Consider the following 15,445-nt stretch of genomic DNA (forward strand, 5'->3'; position numbering starts at 1 on the left):
CCCGCCGAGCCCGGCAGGGAGCTGTGGGAGCAGCCAGCGGCCTATCGAGTGGCGCCACAGCAGCCCGGCCCCGGCGCCGCCTCAGCCGCAACAGCGCGTGTCCGCGCGGGAGGGACGGGCACGCCACGCGGCGAGGAGACCCCGGCCGCACCCGCTGTCACAGGCGATCCGGGGCGCGTCTCCCAGGCCCGCCGCCCACCCCTCCCTCCCTCCTTCCCTCCCGCGGGCCCCGGCGCCGCGCGCTGCTGCACCTGGTACTCGATCTCCAGCGAGGCGCCCGCGCGCATGGGCTGGAAGAAGCACTCGGTGCGGCCGGCCGGCAGCGTGAACGTGAAGTCTCCGTCCAGGGACTGCGCGAACCCCGCGGCGCCGACAGGCGGCTGCAGCAGCAGCAGCAGCAGCAGTAGCAGCGCGGGCCCGACGAGGCGGAGGATCCGCGTCCCCATCCTACCCCTGCCCGACGCGGCGCGAGGCTCTGAAGGCCACTGACCCGCAGCCGCCTCCCGCCTCCAGGGCGCTGCGGTAGGGAGCAGCGGCCCAAGCTTCCGCCTCTGAGCCTGGCAACGAAGGGGTTATTCACGCGGGGCGGGACTCCCGGCTCCCGGACACGCAGGTTGCCGGGGCGTTGTGGGAAACGCAGTTCTGCGGGCGCGGCCGGAGGCGGCAAGGTTGCGGTGCTGGACTACAGCTCCCAGGGGCCAGAGGGAAAGGGCGGGGCGCGACTCGCGCGTGCGCAGAAGGAGAGCGGTGGCTGCTGCGGCCGGCTCTAACGGCCCGCGCCGTTCGAACACGGGGGACGGGGCGACACGCGGGACAGTCTGGGACACGAAATGTGGGCGGCGGCGTAGGAGGTCGCGCCCGAGTCCCTGTGCCGGCGGTGAGCCCGCTCTTCTCCCTCCCCTGGTTTGGCTGGGCTGGGCAGCAGCCCGCCTCCTTCAGTGTGCTCCTGCACCCCGGGGCAGCCCCGCATCGCCGGCTTCTCGCTCGGGCTCCCTGTGGCGCCCCTGTGCACCCCGCCGGCAGCCGCGGCTGGGGGACGCTGCTAGGCAACGCGATGCGCTCCTCCCCGCGGGGCGGGGCCGGGCCGGGCCGGGCCGGGCCGGGCCGGGCCGGGCAGGGCAGAGGGGCTGTCACTGAAGTGAAGTTTTCTTTTCCTTTCAGCGCCCGCGCCGGGCCCGGCCGGCAGGAGAGGGGTCTCAGCGTGGTTTCCTCCGCTGCCGGGCCGCAGGCTCGGATCACCGAGGCCGCACGTGACAAGGTCGCAGAGGGCCCCGGTCCCGCCTGTTCCTCAGCCATCCCTGTCCCGGCTCCCTGGGAACCGGCCCGCTCTGCTTTCCTGCCTATGGAAAAACAGGGCAGCCATTTTCCTCTTGTAAAGAACTTGGGGAAACCACGGCAAGTCCCAGTGTTTGTTTTGGGTTTGTTTGTTTTTTTTAACGTGATGGATTCTTATTTTAAGTCCTTGAGCCTGTTTTGTGAAGCTTGTTTATGCACATGTAGAGCACTAATGTTGCCTGACGCCTGGCGGAGAACGTGCTGTTGAATCTGCCTGTGACGTACCAGCCTGTCATTTCACAGCAGTGGTTCTCAACCTCTTTTGTGCCAGGACCCATTTGTAAACATCGATGGCCAGTCCTGACCCAGTGCCCTCCCTATTGACGCGCTGCCCCCCAGGCTTCCAGTGTGTGGGGCAGGGGGAGCCCCAAGTAGCCCCTCATAGGCTAGAGTTCTGCCAGTCTGCAAGGGAGAAGCCAGTTTCCCACATTTTTCTCCTTTAAAGGAGAATCCTTGTTTAAAGTTTGTGACCTTTTCACATATTCTCGTGGCCTACTTTTGGGTTGTGACCCACGGGTTGAGAAACGCTGTTTTAGACAAGGGCCTTGATAGGGCGTGGTTATTTCTGGGTTTAACCATACTGGATCCTCTGTGTGAGCTAGTCTAAGAGACTGCGTTGGAACGTCAGCTGATAGAGAATGTGCCGTTTCATTTAGTGAGGTCTTATGAGCACATAGTAAAAGACTAGCTAGATGTGTCTGAATGTGGTCCACAGAACACTTGTATTCTTTGTGCTACCCTAGCCACCTTTCATTTTCCGATTGCAGTACAAGGGCTCTTAACTTTCATACCCAGACCTGACCTGAGCAGGGTGTGGGACCCAGAGCAAATCAGCCCATGCAGGGCCCCACCCCTGCTCTGATCCCATGGGTCCTGGACCCAAAGAAGCTGCTGCTGCCACCATTGGCAGGTGGGGTAGTAAGTGGCTGGATGCGGAGTTGTGGCTGTGCCCAGCTCTGTGCCGCTGCTACTCTGCTGTGCTCTGCAGGGCCCCCCAAAGCACAGGGCCGAGGGCGGTCGCCCCAATTCACCACCCCCTAGGGACAGCCCTGTGCATACCCCCAGGCAGACTTGGGGGAGAAAGTACTCTTTAAAAGCCACAAAAGCTCTGAGAGCCCCAGAGCACCCAGCTCTTAGAAACATTGAAGCAGCTTCCCCTGCCACACCCCTGGGCACCTCACACAGATTTTGAAGTGCAGGAATGATCTTTATTCAAGTCGATGTTAATGAGAAGGGCAATCGGAAAATTGCAGTTAGTGTCATCTTCCTTAATGTCCAGCCATTCAGGGGCTTTCTCCCATGCTCAGGGAATACTGGGGAAAGGGGACATTGGCCACTGGGTATTTACTAGGCCTGTGTGAATCAGCTAGTGTTTGCTTTGGATTCAGCCAATTTGGGGAACAGTGATTCAATTTGGTGATTCGAATTACTGTCCCAAATCAATTCAGCCAAATCTGATTTGGAGATTCCGCTGCTGCCAAATCTCCAAATCACCCAGGCCCATCCCCTGCCCGCTCTCCAAGCCTCCCAATGGCTGCCCCGCCTGTCCCTGTTCCCAGCACTTGGGGAGCAAAAAAAGCCCCCACTCACTGGGAACTGCCAGGCAGGGGGGTAATCCTTGCTGCCCCCTACTGCCCCATGCTGCATGGAGGGGCTCTGCACCAGCCCCCTGACCCCCCCTGCTCCCCCAGCTCCCCTCATGGCTGCCCTGCCCACCCCAGCTTCGACCCTTTAAGAAAAAGGGCAAACAAAACCCCCGTACTTGCTGTTCCTGTCCAGTGGGGTGGCGATCCCTGCTGCCCTGCACCATGTAGGAGGTCTGCACAAGCCCCCCAAAACCCCAAGGCTGCTGCAGGAGCTGGTGAGTCACAGGGTTTTTCTTACTGTTTTTTTTTTTTCTTAAAGGGCCAGAGCTGGGCTGGGCAGGGGGCTGGGGGAGCAAGGCAGAGCGCCCCCACATAGTGGGGGGCAACAGGGATCACAGCCCTCTCCCCCCTGCCTGGCAGCACCTGGTGAGTGGGGGCTTTTTATTAAAGCACCAGAAGCTGGGGCAGGCAGGACAGCCATAGGGTGGCTGGGGGAGCAGGTGGCGGCCTGGGGTGGGGATGGGGGAGCAGGTGGGGGCTGGCAGGGGTCCTCCCATGGTCTCCTCCTCCAGCCCCCCTGCCCCCTACTTACCAGCTCTGAGTCTGTCCAAATCATCGAAGCTCTCCAAATCTTTTCTGAAGATTCAGAGAGCTTTGAATTGATTCGGACCTTTTCATTGGTCCCCTGATTTGAATCAGGCCCAATCTCCTCCAAATCGAAACAGCACCCAAAGCTTTGCACAGCCCAGGTATTTACTACCACCCCTGGTGGCAGTCTGACAGCACTGCAATGCCTCAAAGCTAACTTCTAATTAGAAACCTTGGCAGTGTGCCATGGACACCTTTAAATCAGGCCAGTTGTGAACTGGGTCCCAAAAGGTGACTTTCTTGGAAGGGGTCAAGTGTTATGTCTGTCTGCACCCTGTGTATGCATGAATAATGTATATGTGTGTGGCTTAGGTCACAAGCACAATTTCTGTTGGGTAGCATTTAGGGGTGCACTGATAGAGATTTTTGGGGCTGATACCGATAGCCAATTTTTAAGCAGGCATATCGGCTGATACCAATCAGATTTCTGATACCAGCCTGGCAGTTTGGAGAGCTGCATGCAGTTAGTAACTCTGCTGTGGGGGAAGGGGCATGGGGGGGCAGCTCAAAGCCCCTGCAGTGAGGGAGGAGTGGGGCTCAGACAAGTGCTGCCCAGCTGGGGCAGAGTGGGCACCGAACTGAGCTGCGGCTTGTCTGGGGGGTGCGGGGAGGAGGAGAGGTAGCTTCCGCTGCTGTGCACCAGTGATCCAAGAGCCACTGGTGTGGTGGCTCCTGCCGCTGTTCCTGCCGCTCGTCCAGGAGGGCATGTGTCCCCAGATCTTCATGGGGCTCTTCCTGGCCTGACCTGCCCTGCGCAGATCTGCGGGCATAGGCCGCCCCCCTGTGCCCTCTTGGACTAGTGGTGGGAGCTGCTGGACAAGTGCTGGACCAGCGGTGCACAGTAGCGGGAGCCCCCCTCCCCGCCCCCCGCCAACAAGCCCCGGCCCCAGCTGAGCTGTGCTCCTCACTGCCTCCTCGTTGCCAGGCTGTACTCCTCTCCAAGCTGCCAGGCTGTGCTCCTCACTGCCTACATGCTGTACATGGACATTTATCAGCCAAATTATCAGCCACGTCAGGCCGATTTCTGATGCAAACAATTTTCTTTATATTGGTGCCGATCTGATAGTGGACCGATGTATCAGTGCACCTCTAGCAATGTTTCATTTATTTAATATGGTAAAAGTACACAACGCTTATCAGTATGTTTTATAGATCACAAAATAAATTAAATGGAAGTTGGTTTTTCAGCTGTTTGTCCACAGGAAAATTAGCATGAAAATTAATGAAACTGCCCAGCTTGAGAAAAGAACAAATATAAAAATAATTTTTAGTTGGCTATAATTCTAATTTCTTTACATACAGCCCTGAAATTATAAGTAATTATGTATTTTCATAAGAAAAACAACTCTAAACAAGGCCTTTTTGATATCCTTAAAATTTACTGTTTTCTACAATGCACAATAATAAAATCAATGTTAATATTATGAACTATAATTTTAGACAGACAGTAGAGATGGAATCTAATTTTTGGACTGGCCATAAAAATGAGGATGAGGAAGAATTCTTGCTTGCAAATGTTGTGGCACTAAGGAGTCAGCTGAAGGAAACTGAGAAAAGTCTGCAAAATCTAGGGGAAGAGCTTTCCAGGTATGTCCGTATGGAAGGGCAGAGGTTTAGTTTGCTTAAACCATCTAGCTGAATCTGTATCTGCTTCTTTCCCAGACCTGAGGAAGAGCACTATGTGGCTGAAAGCTTTTCTAACATAGACAAGAGTTTATCCCAACTCTGCAGTTGATTCTATAAAAGATATCACAAAAAACCCTTGCTTCTTACATTTTCCCAGTTGCCATCACAATTACATCAACACTCCAGCCCTACATAAAGGCAGAAGCAGAAGTAGTAGGCCTTTTGCATGTCCAGTAGTTTTAAATCTGTGCCATACACTATCATCATAACTAACTGGCTTTATTTATGTTTTGCTTCTGAATTCTGTGTTTAAAATAACCTTATTGAGACCTGGGGAAGTGCTTTACTGTTGTGTTTAACTGTGTTTTTTTTTATTAGTTCAAGTGAAGGTTCTCACTGCATTTCCCATTTCACTGAAATTGTGGGACTGTCACTAGAAGATCTTATTCAACCTAATTGCAGTGAATATCAAAATTATTCAGGTCAGAAGAGTGCTTGTAAAGTGTCCCACCAGGACAGGACTCCTCAAAGGAAATCCAAAACCAAAGTAAATACTATTTCTCAGTATTATTAATTTTGACCCCGTATCTGTTTCGCATACATGTACTTGTATAAATGTTTCTTTTTTTATGTTTTTAAGCTTTTGAACAGATGTATAGTAAACACTGGACAAGTCAATCCTAATAACATATTACTGATAGAAATTATGATTTTTATGACTTAAGTAAGATTGTCCTGCAAAAAAGCATTTGTGTGTGTGTATAAAAACATTTTTTTAACTTCTAGTCTCATTCCGTGTCTGCTGCTTTTAATAAAAGCATGGAAAAAGAAAAGGAACATCTTAAAGAGAAGCTGAGTATACTTCATGAGCAAAATTCATCTCTTGTTTCTCAGAACTACTGCCTAATGAATAAAATTGAAACTATCAACTTGGAACTAGCTCAGTCAAAAACAAGAGTAAGTATCTTAACTGGCTGAATGTCAGCTATATCGATAGAAATATATTTTTGTAAAGCCATGTTGTAATTTTGAATAGAATATGCTTTTGTCCCATTGGTTTAATCTTCTTAGGATTTATTGGTATTACTGGAACATCTGGGAGCCCTGGTCTTGAACTAGGAGCCCATTGTGCTAGGTGTTACACAAGTAAAGAAACAAAAAGTCATCCCATACTCACAAGAGCTTACAGCTTAAGATTTTTTTTTTTTAAATAAAGATACTTATCCAATATGAATTACAGTGCTCAAGAAACAGTTTGGTAACATTTTAAGAATTATACACAAGTAAGTCTACAGTATGTCTGCCTGAACTAAATTAAATTCTTCTATATCTGTATAGTGGGACATGTGTCAGCTGAATGTTAGAGATTTGTATAGAGCTGAGGGAGATCTTACTTCCAACTGAAAACCACTGTCTGATAATGTATTAAGAAGTAATTATGAATTGGGAGAAGGGGTATTGCAGACCACAGATAAATGCCAATTTAATTAACATGTTAATAAAGAAAAATACTTGAAGAGAAAAATGGAAGTCCAGGGTCAACAGCAGATGTTAACAAATCACTTTATTATGTAGCATAGACAGGAGGGAACCTCAGGATCTGGCAAGGTAGTGAGAAGAAGGGGAAGTGTTGAAGTCAAAGTGAATCGATGTAGGCATGACAGTTTTCTTCACAGGGCTCAACGTACCACAGACGTTTTTTTTTAACAGCTCTTTAGGATACATCTGTAAATTGTAACAAAACCTCAAATATGTTTGTATTTCAGATCTCTCTTCTTGAATCAGCTTTAGGTACTCATTCAGTCAATATTCCTTTGTTAGAAGAACAGATTGTAAATTTGGAAGCAGAAGTTACAGCTCAAGATAAAGTTCTGAGGTAGCAAAGAAACTTTCCCTTTGATCAGTAGTTTCTTTTGGTCTGTTTCTTTAATTCATAGATTTTTGTAGGCAAACACTGCATGCTAATTATTTTTAATATGATGCTCTTCATGAGAGCTGATTTTTCTAGATCTTGACATTTCTCCTTGAGGAATAGCTGTATGTATGGTAGAGACAACAACATTTGAAACTCTTCAAAATGCAGCTGCACTTTAAAGTGCTTAAATAATGGAGCACTTCGGCCATGGACAGATGCACAATCCCCTACCAGACCTGCTGGCTGAAGTGCTTCCAAATTGCTGCATGCAGCAGCATTCTCTCTAGTCAGAAGGCACAGCAGGAGATTGTAATCTGCAGCTCCACTTCACTCCCCTGGAGTGGACTTGCAATGAGCATATTCCTGTGTACTCTGCCTCTGCTCTCCCAGAACAATTCCACCCACATCACCGGAAGTGGGAGGCTGGAGACCCTGCAGACCTCCTTGTTCTGACAGGAACCAGGTTCCAGTTCCCTATTAGCAAGTGCTCTGCACCCCACAGTCTCCTGCAACCTGCAGCTCCACTCTTCCCCTTCCTCCTTTTTGGCCAAGGAGTAGAGCCAGTTCCCAACTGGCTCCTAGAAAGGTGCAGGATCTCTGATCTCCTAGTTCTGGTAGCAGTGCAGAGGGTCTCCACTCTCCTAGTTTGGGGGGGTTTAGGGTAGTGCTCTGGTAGAGTAGAGGTGGAATGCACAGGGAAGTTTTTGTTAACATACTGACCCACTCTCCTCACTTCCTTCCTTGTGGGGAGTAGGAAGCAGAGCACTGTGGGGTGATGAAGGACAAAATCTTTCCCTGTCATACTCAGTACTGAGTGTGTGCGCATGTAACAGGCAACACTTCAACTTGAAGTGCTTCTAATTAGTTATTGTTTCCTACAGGGTTATTTGTATATCTGTCCACTCACCCTTTGAAGCACTTCAAATGTTATGTCTGTCCTATGTGTATGTTCTTTTGGAATTTTATAATTAGTCTTTAATGTATGATCTGTATTCTGAGAGTAAGTGGTGATTATTAAGGATTGTGATAAAATAAGTACATAGTTTGTTACTTGGAGTAAACACAAATGTGCACCTATAACTGAAGTTATGTAGGCATAGCAGATCTATAACCACTTAGGTTAGTGATTGTCAGGGTACTGCAAGATCCTTTTAAGGGTGCTGTGTAATATTAGAACTGTTAGGTGTGCAAACACCTATGTGTGATTTGCAAGATAAACCCAGGAATTTCATATCGGAATCCAGTGTCAAAAACATTCTGACACGTGTTCTTTTGAAGTTACTTGCAACAAAAATTACTCTCTTTTTTTTTTTCTAGTTAAGAAACAAGTGAAATGCCTAAGAGCTGTCATTTTCTGCAGGGTGCCTTGAGTCTAAAAAAGATTGAAGACCACTGATATAGAACCATTATACATTGAACAAATTTGTTATGCTGTTCAAATTAAGTTCACAGATGCAAAGTGTGTTTATTTTCAGCAGTTGTTAACCAGTAAGGTTGAGAGCCAATTAAATTGATACCAGCTTTTTCCCTGAACTGATGTTTTTATTGCATGTAGAAAAATATTACAGGTATAAAAGTCAAGTCTGCAAGGTGCCCAATCATTGGCTGACCCCATGCTGATTGATGCCACTATGATTTTTATAGTTCTTTTAGAAGGGAAAAAGATGGATATAGGCTTAAAATAAAACAGTACATTAAAACAACCCCACTGATATATAAAGCAGTGTAAAAATATATAATACAACCCTAAAGTCTCATTTGTCCCTCTCAATATGGCAGGGACATCATAAGAACACTTAATCCTTTGCCCCTGCATTGGTGAGACTAAAACAAATATTTTACTGACCACCACTATCTGCATTCTAGACATAATGACAGGATCTGATTGCAGTCTGATAAATTCTGAATGAAATTTGGTAATTTCCTTAGTTGTTTGTATTTTTGTGGCATCCAGAGTCCTGTATGCACACACAACAGTCTTCTAATCAAGAGTCACATATCAAATAATATAAAATGTTATTTAAAATAATTGAAATAAATATAAATTTATTTTAGACAGGTGCTTTTTAATCATACACAACTTTTTTTATTTTTTTTTAGAGATGCAGAAAATAAATTAGAGTACAGCCAGAAGATGGTGGTGGAAAAAGAGCATATATTGCAGAGGTTTAAAGAGGAATGTAAAAAGTTGAAAATGGATTTAATTGAACAGAGCAAGCAAAGAAAGAGGTGACTATGCAATTACAAACAACAAATTCTGAGTAAAAAATAGCATTCTAATGAGCAAGTGCCTATCCTCCAATACTAGATGGTTATTTTACAGCATTGGCTTATTTCTGTGCTCTGTGGATGTTTGAGAAGATGATATTTTTAAATGAAATAGGAAGATCTTGTTTTTTTAAAGCAAGGGTTTTTAGCCTTTTTTGAGGCGTGTACCCATCCTGGTGAGTACCACCATCTGGATGTGCAGCAGGGAGGGTTCCCCAATGACCCATTGCTGAGCAATGGGGGTCCCCTGACAGGCCCATCACCAAGCTGGGGGAGGGGTCCCCTCGGCAGCTGGACATGGACCAGGACTCAGTTTTACACAGTGGCTTCTGCCACATTACACTTAACAAGCATTGTTTTCTTTTTGCAATGTAAGACCTCAGCCCTGCAAAGATTTACTCATGCAAAGAGCTACATTGGGGGGATGGGGGGTGGAGAGAGACACTTGACTCTCAATATATTTAGTTTCAACCTTGGCACTTTTTTAAATTAAAAAAAGACAAAAAAAGTCCTTCCCAAGTACTCCCAGGGGTATGTGTACCCCCAGTTGGCAACCCCTGATTTAAAGGTAACGTACAAAAATATATAAAAGTTGGCCTGTTTTCTTTTTTCATTCTCTATTTCATGATTTAATTGAGGCAGTTTAGCTAAACAAACTGACTGGTACCTATTTTTTGTCTTTATAAAGAAATGCTAAGGTTGAAACTAAATATATTGAGAGTCAAAGTCTCTTCCCCCCCATATTTTTTAATGAATCCACATGGTAATTATTTCAAAACACATATTTAAGAGCTGTGGCTTGATTCTGCATAAGTATCTACTTTACCTTTACACAGTGGAGAAGTCAGTGGCAGCTGTTCCTAAAATGTAGCTCTTTGCATGAGTAAATCTTTGCAGGGCTGAGGTCTTACACAGCTAAAAGAAAAACATGCTTTTTAAGTATAATGTGGCAGAGGCCAAGTTGTTGGGTATAAGAGCTTTTGAAATTCCAGAGGTTTGTGCAATTAATCATTCTGCCTTAACAATGCTCAAATAATTCTTTTTCTTTTTAAAAACAAGTGAAGTAATAATTAGGTCAGTCTGTTTATTTTAATTGTGTTATTATAAGGTATATTTGAATGCATTATCAGAGGAACCCTATCATATGACCCCCAATGCTGTCCATGGATCTTGAATTGGACCTGCCTGCTGATATGGTATGTGCTGGTCCATTCCTATGTGCTGGATGGGGAGCAGGGACCATCTGGTGTGCACTGCTGGCAGTGCATAGGGCCAGTTTGCAAGCCCAATCCAGCCCATGGTCTGGTCCCATACTGCTCATCCAGCCCACAGGGCCTGTGAATTTGACACGCCTAATCTAAGGGTTGCTGCCCAGATGAAGGCTAGGCTTGAATTACGTGATAATTTTAAGAGGGTTCCGCAGAGAACTTCTACCTTCTTGGCCTTGTATCAAGATACATCCAAATGATTATAATATAATATTATTACAAGTAAACCAGATACTTAATAGATGACTCATTCATTCATATAAGACATTAAGCTGATATTTATTTAGAAAATATATCTAAAATGACCAGAAAGTTAAAAGGAAGGCTAGTCATGTAATGCTAGTTATTTACTCTTTATATTTTGCTTTTGTGTAATTTGAGGAGATTGCTATAGTAGTGCTGAATCTGCCCTGTTTAAAAAATATATGGTATTCCCTTTTGTGTAGAGCAGAACAGCAAAGAAATGAAGCTTTGTTTAATGCTGAAGAACTGACTAAAGCTTTTAAAAAATACAGAGAGAAAATAACTGAAAAACTAGAAAAGGTAAGATTTTGATTATCTTTAATTTTTGGCCATACCGCTAGGATTTAAAATAGAAACAGGAATATGTTGGTTCACTGGAAATAGTGTGTGTTTTATAGTTTTAGTTCAGTTTTATTCAGTATGAGGGAGAAAGAAGCTAGAGTGTCTTATTTCCAACCCCTTCACTTAGGTTCTGAGTACGTGGGGGCCTGAGGGCCCTTGCCTCCCTCGGGAAGAGGTAGGGTGGCCACCCATCCCTAATTGGGTGGAACAGTCCTGAAATGGGAACATCAAGTCCCAGTCCATGGCTGCATGACTTCAGGAAACAGCATTTCTCTCGGATTCCCAGTATTGTGCAGGGATCTGGGTTTTCTGTTCATGGAACAACATGGGAAATGGTGGGTTTCCCCTTTTGGGCTGGCAGAGTTCCAAGGGGCTGTGGGGAGCAAGGTGCCAGGTAGGCATGATTGTAGGCACTGTGGCAAAAATAAAAGTTGGCACCTAGGGAGAAACACTTCTTTCCTCTTGCTCTTCCTAACTTCAGAACAGAATATGACAACAGCTTAAATATTCATTGGATAATAATGAAAATGATCTTTTTAGGTTCAGGCTGAAGAAGAAGTTTTAGAGAGAAATTTAATTAATTGTGAAAAAGAGAGAGAAAAATTGCATGAAAAATGTGTTGCTTATAGAAATGAACTTGAAAGCACAGAAGAACAATTAAGGTAAAGAAAAGGGTGTGTGTGTGGGGGGGGTGTAGGTGTGTGCACATGCGCATATGCACATTTTTGTCCTGTTCCTGAATTTGTGCATCTTCAAAGTTGTTCAAGCCATATTGGTTGCCACTGCCATGATTCAGCTCTCTAGTGGTACCTTTTTAATATGGAAAGGAAACTCATTCTTATTTCTGTTCTTAGTTGTTCTGAGAGAAGATTACAAGCAAGTGACAAATTTTCTGTTCTCTAAGTGTAGTTAGTCCTTTTTAGGCATACTGATGAAGGAAGATAGTTAAGCTGTTTTTGTAAGGGGTGCCTTTCCACCAGAATCTTTAGTAGCTTAAGTCAGTGGTCTCCAAACTTTTTTGATCATGCACCCCTATCAGTAAAAAATTTTTGAGCATGCACCCCCAATATATGTATATTTATATAAATAGAAATATAAATAGAAGTTCTAGTATTTTGTTCCTGCACACCAGTGGATTGTCTTGCGCACCGCCTAGGGTGCGTGCACCCCACTTTGGAGACCACTCACTGGCTTAAGTCATAGCAAATTTTTTCCACTCACCTAGAGTTTTTATTTAAATGTATTTTTTGCATTATATACACTTTTTTGTTCCACTAGACTAATAAAAGAAGAGAATTGCAGCACAAGAGAGGAAATTAAGTGCCTAGAAGAAAAAAACACTGAAATTGTGTCATTGCTGACACAGTCTAAACAGAAGATCCTTAAGCTTGAGAGTGAACTTACTGACAAGGAAGTAATACTAAAAGAGAAAAAATCCCTAATAAGTGAAAATGTAGAGCTAAAAGCACTTACTGCACAGCAGACTGATCGCCTGAAGTTATGTCACCAAGAAATTGAAGATTCAAGAGAAGAGCTGGGCACTTTGGAAAGTATTATTTCCCAGTTGTCATTGAGTGCATCTGAAGAGGTATGGCAACTTATATATCATTCCAAATATGTATTGTTCATCTTAATCCTAACTGAATATTGTATGGACATTTTGCTTAGCTAGACCTACCAAATCCCCAGAGCTAGAAAAGTGTCTATTAGACAGTGCCTGAGCTACAGGGCATTTTTAAATGCGACTTGCATGCATTTGTATAAATGGCAAAATGCGTGTCAGTGCTGAGAAAATGGTGGTGGCACGTTTTTGAACTAAAACACATTGAAGTCTGTGATTAATTGAGTCTGCTCAGACATATTGGATCTCTGATGCATCGCAGCACAAAAATTATGTGTATAAATGCCCGTTGTGTCCATCTGTTCCAGCCTTAATAGGAAGACAGGGTAGGCTGAAGAAGTGAGATATTTGGGGAAAGTTCTCTTGTCAGTAGAGCCTGTAACTCTGCCACAGAGAATGAGCTTTCTTTGACTGGCAAGTGTCATGTAAGTCATCAGAATGAAGTCCCGATGCATCAAACTAGAACTTTCACTGGCAAATTTTATCTCTGGGTGGGAGGTAGGCACCAGATACCTAAGGTGAATGTCTGTTTGGGGACTTATGAGGAACAAGGTTAGGGAGGTAGATATGCAGCAAGGCCAAAAGGAGCAGGGTTAGAGGTGGATACTGGTCAGTCCATTTGGCATAAATGGGAAAGGGATACACTGTAAAAATCAAATAACATACTTTCTGTGCAACTTTGGAATTGTCAAAATGGCTGTGTTGGAGATGTAATTTTAGGTTCCAAACCAAGTTTGTACATACTGGCTTATGTACCATACAGAATATTAAGCTTGTACAAAATAGGGACTTTATTGTATTGCAAAGAAATAAAAAGTCTGTTTCTGCATTAGGTCCTTTCTTTTTTCCCTCCCTGAATTTGCAGTTTAAATTGCATCACTCGAAATGTCAGCTGCTCAGTTCCTCCACAAAAGAAGCTAACAGCGCCTCTTGTTGTGAATCAAATAAATTCCTGATTGCAGACCTCAGGTACAGTGCTTAGGCTCCTGAATTATGGCTACACTTTAGAGTGGTAATTAGAAAGAGAGAAAAGAGTATTTTCTTACAACTTGTTTCCTTTTTCTTTATAATAGAATTAAACTGGCAATGAAGGAAGCAGAAATTCAAAAGCTCCAGGCAAATCTAACTGTCAGCAAAGTAGTTCAGCATCTTTCTGATGATCAGCAAAAAGAAAATGGCAGATTATATGGCCTAGAGACAGAACCTGTAAAACTGACTGGAAATCAATCAGGTGAGCAAGATGAAACTATACTTCAAATCTATAAAATTCCTTCTGACATATGTACATTTAAGTGTAAGCGCAGAATCTGCATTAACATTTTTGTGGGCTTCAATTTTCTGTTAACCTATTTAAATAATATGTTTTTAACAATTACATAACAGATGTTTTAAGAACAGCAAGGATTATCTAATCACTAGCTATTTTGGAAGTTATCATTGTCCCAGAGCTTGATATGCATTTTTTTAAATCTTTTTTTCTAGTGAGCTGCTTCTGGCTGGATCAGGACCAGCCACAGAATATGTTAAAATGGAAAACTTTGCTTCTGTCTTGTCTGCTATGCTCAGGTCTTAAGTTTTTCTTTAATTTTTATGTCTATATCCAATTTTTGAGGTTAGTTTTGAGCCGGGGTCTTACATTAAGGTAGTCTGGCAACTTGTTGACATACTGATCTTTTTCTTCTTGATCAGGAGTGTCTTGATTTTCGCTTTCATTTTAATTTGGTCTATTAATTAAACATTTTTCTTTTCTTAAAAAAAAGAGGTGAGAAGATGCCAACAGCTGGAGCTCATCAGCAAACAATTTGAAAAGGAGAAGCGAAGATATACTAGAGAGATAGAAGAACTACATGCTAAGCTGACAAATGCAAAAGAACAGAATTCTTCTTTAAAGACCAGCATGTCCCAGAGAGCCAGTCAGTTTCAGATCATACAGGAAGAACTGCTAGAGAAGGCTGCGAAAACAAGTCGCTTAGAGAGAGAAGTAAGTTAGGAGTGCTGAAAGTGCCCTTTGATCAAGGGTGTAGGTTGTAGCCGTGTTGGTCGAAGGACATAGGCAGACAAGGTTCTTTGGATGAATCTGATAACTTTTTATTAGACCAACTTAAATAGTTGGAAAAAAAATTTTAAGCAAGCTTTTGGGTTCAAAAACCCTTTGTTGGGCTGAGGAAGTTTCAGCAGTTGGCGTGTGCTCTTCCTGGATGGAATGAAAAGTAAAGAAGCCAGAGGCTGGGCTGGTATGCATGCAAGATAGGCAGTCAGTGAAGATGTAGATTGAGGAGTCAATGGGTGAGAGAGAGGTTGGGTGGCAGGGAGAGAAGGGGGATGAATGGTGGAGAAGTACCTGGGGAGTTGGATGTCAGGCAGATTATGATGTGTCATAAATCCAATGTCTATATTTAGTCCATGACTTCTAGTATCCAGGAGGTTGATGAAGTGGAGTTCATAGGCTCGTCTCTGGGAAGTGTTTTGAAGACGACTGTAGAGCAAAACGATTTCACTTGACCAAGAGGGTTCCTAAAAGGGTTGGGAGGATCAGGACTGAGAGATTGGAGAGAGAGTGATTTTGTAATTGGGCTTTTGTAATTGTAAATTT

General features: G+C 44.5%; 2 protein-coding genes across 5 annotated transcripts in view; one reads left to right on the forward strand and one right to left on the reverse strand.

The window, feature by feature from the left end:
- Nucleotides 1-482, reverse strand: part of TMED5 (transmembrane p24 trafficking protein 5) — an 18,102-nt gene extending 17,620 nt beyond the window's left edge. Inside the window, exon 1 of the mRNA XM_019501618.1 lies at nucleotides 252-482. Coding sequence (XP_019357163.1) covers nucleotides 252-446 — 195 coding nt within the window. The 5' untranslated portion in view covers nucleotides 447-482. The remainder of the gene's footprint in view (nucleotides 1-251) is intronic.
- Nucleotides 483-1,166: 684 nt separating this feature from the next.
- CCDC18 (coiled-coil domain containing 18) overlaps nucleotides 1,167-15,445 on the forward strand; it is a 79,004-nt gene continuing 64,725 nt past the window's right edge. For 3 of the 4 annotated variants that reach the window (XM_019501619.1, XM_019501620.1, XM_019501621.1), the window contains exons 1-12: nucleotides 1,167-1,395; nucleotides 5,010-5,156; nucleotides 5,574-5,742; nucleotides 5,982-6,152; nucleotides 6,962-7,071; nucleotides 9,211-9,339; nucleotides 11,093-11,189; nucleotides 11,772-11,893; nucleotides 12,510-12,819; nucleotides 13,718-13,821; nucleotides 13,926-14,083; nucleotides 14,613-14,833. In XM_019501619.1, coding sequence (XP_019357164.1) covers nucleotides 1,343-1,395; nucleotides 5,010-5,156; nucleotides 5,574-5,742; nucleotides 5,982-6,152; nucleotides 6,962-7,071; nucleotides 9,211-9,339; nucleotides 11,093-11,189; nucleotides 11,772-11,893; nucleotides 12,510-12,819; nucleotides 13,718-13,821; nucleotides 13,926-14,083; nucleotides 14,613-14,833 — 1,791 coding nt within the window. In that variant the 5' untranslated portion in view covers nucleotides 1,167-1,342. The remainder of the gene's footprint in view (nucleotides 1,396-5,009; nucleotides 5,157-5,573; nucleotides 5,743-5,981; nucleotides 6,153-6,961; nucleotides 7,072-9,210; nucleotides 9,340-11,092; nucleotides 11,190-11,771; nucleotides 11,894-12,509; nucleotides 12,820-13,717; nucleotides 13,822-13,925; nucleotides 14,084-14,612; nucleotides 14,834-15,445) is intronic. The other variant, XM_019501622.1, reaches the window with a different exon arrangement.

Source organism: Gavialis gangeticus, unplaced genomic scaffold (assembly GCF_001723915.1).
Source record: "Gavialis gangeticus isolate Ggan-Ray unplaced genomic scaffold, GavGan_comp1, whole genome shotgun sequence".
In the NCBI taxonomy this organism is placed as follows: Eukaryota; Metazoa; Chordata; order Crocodylia; family Gavialidae; genus Gavialis; species Gavialis gangeticus.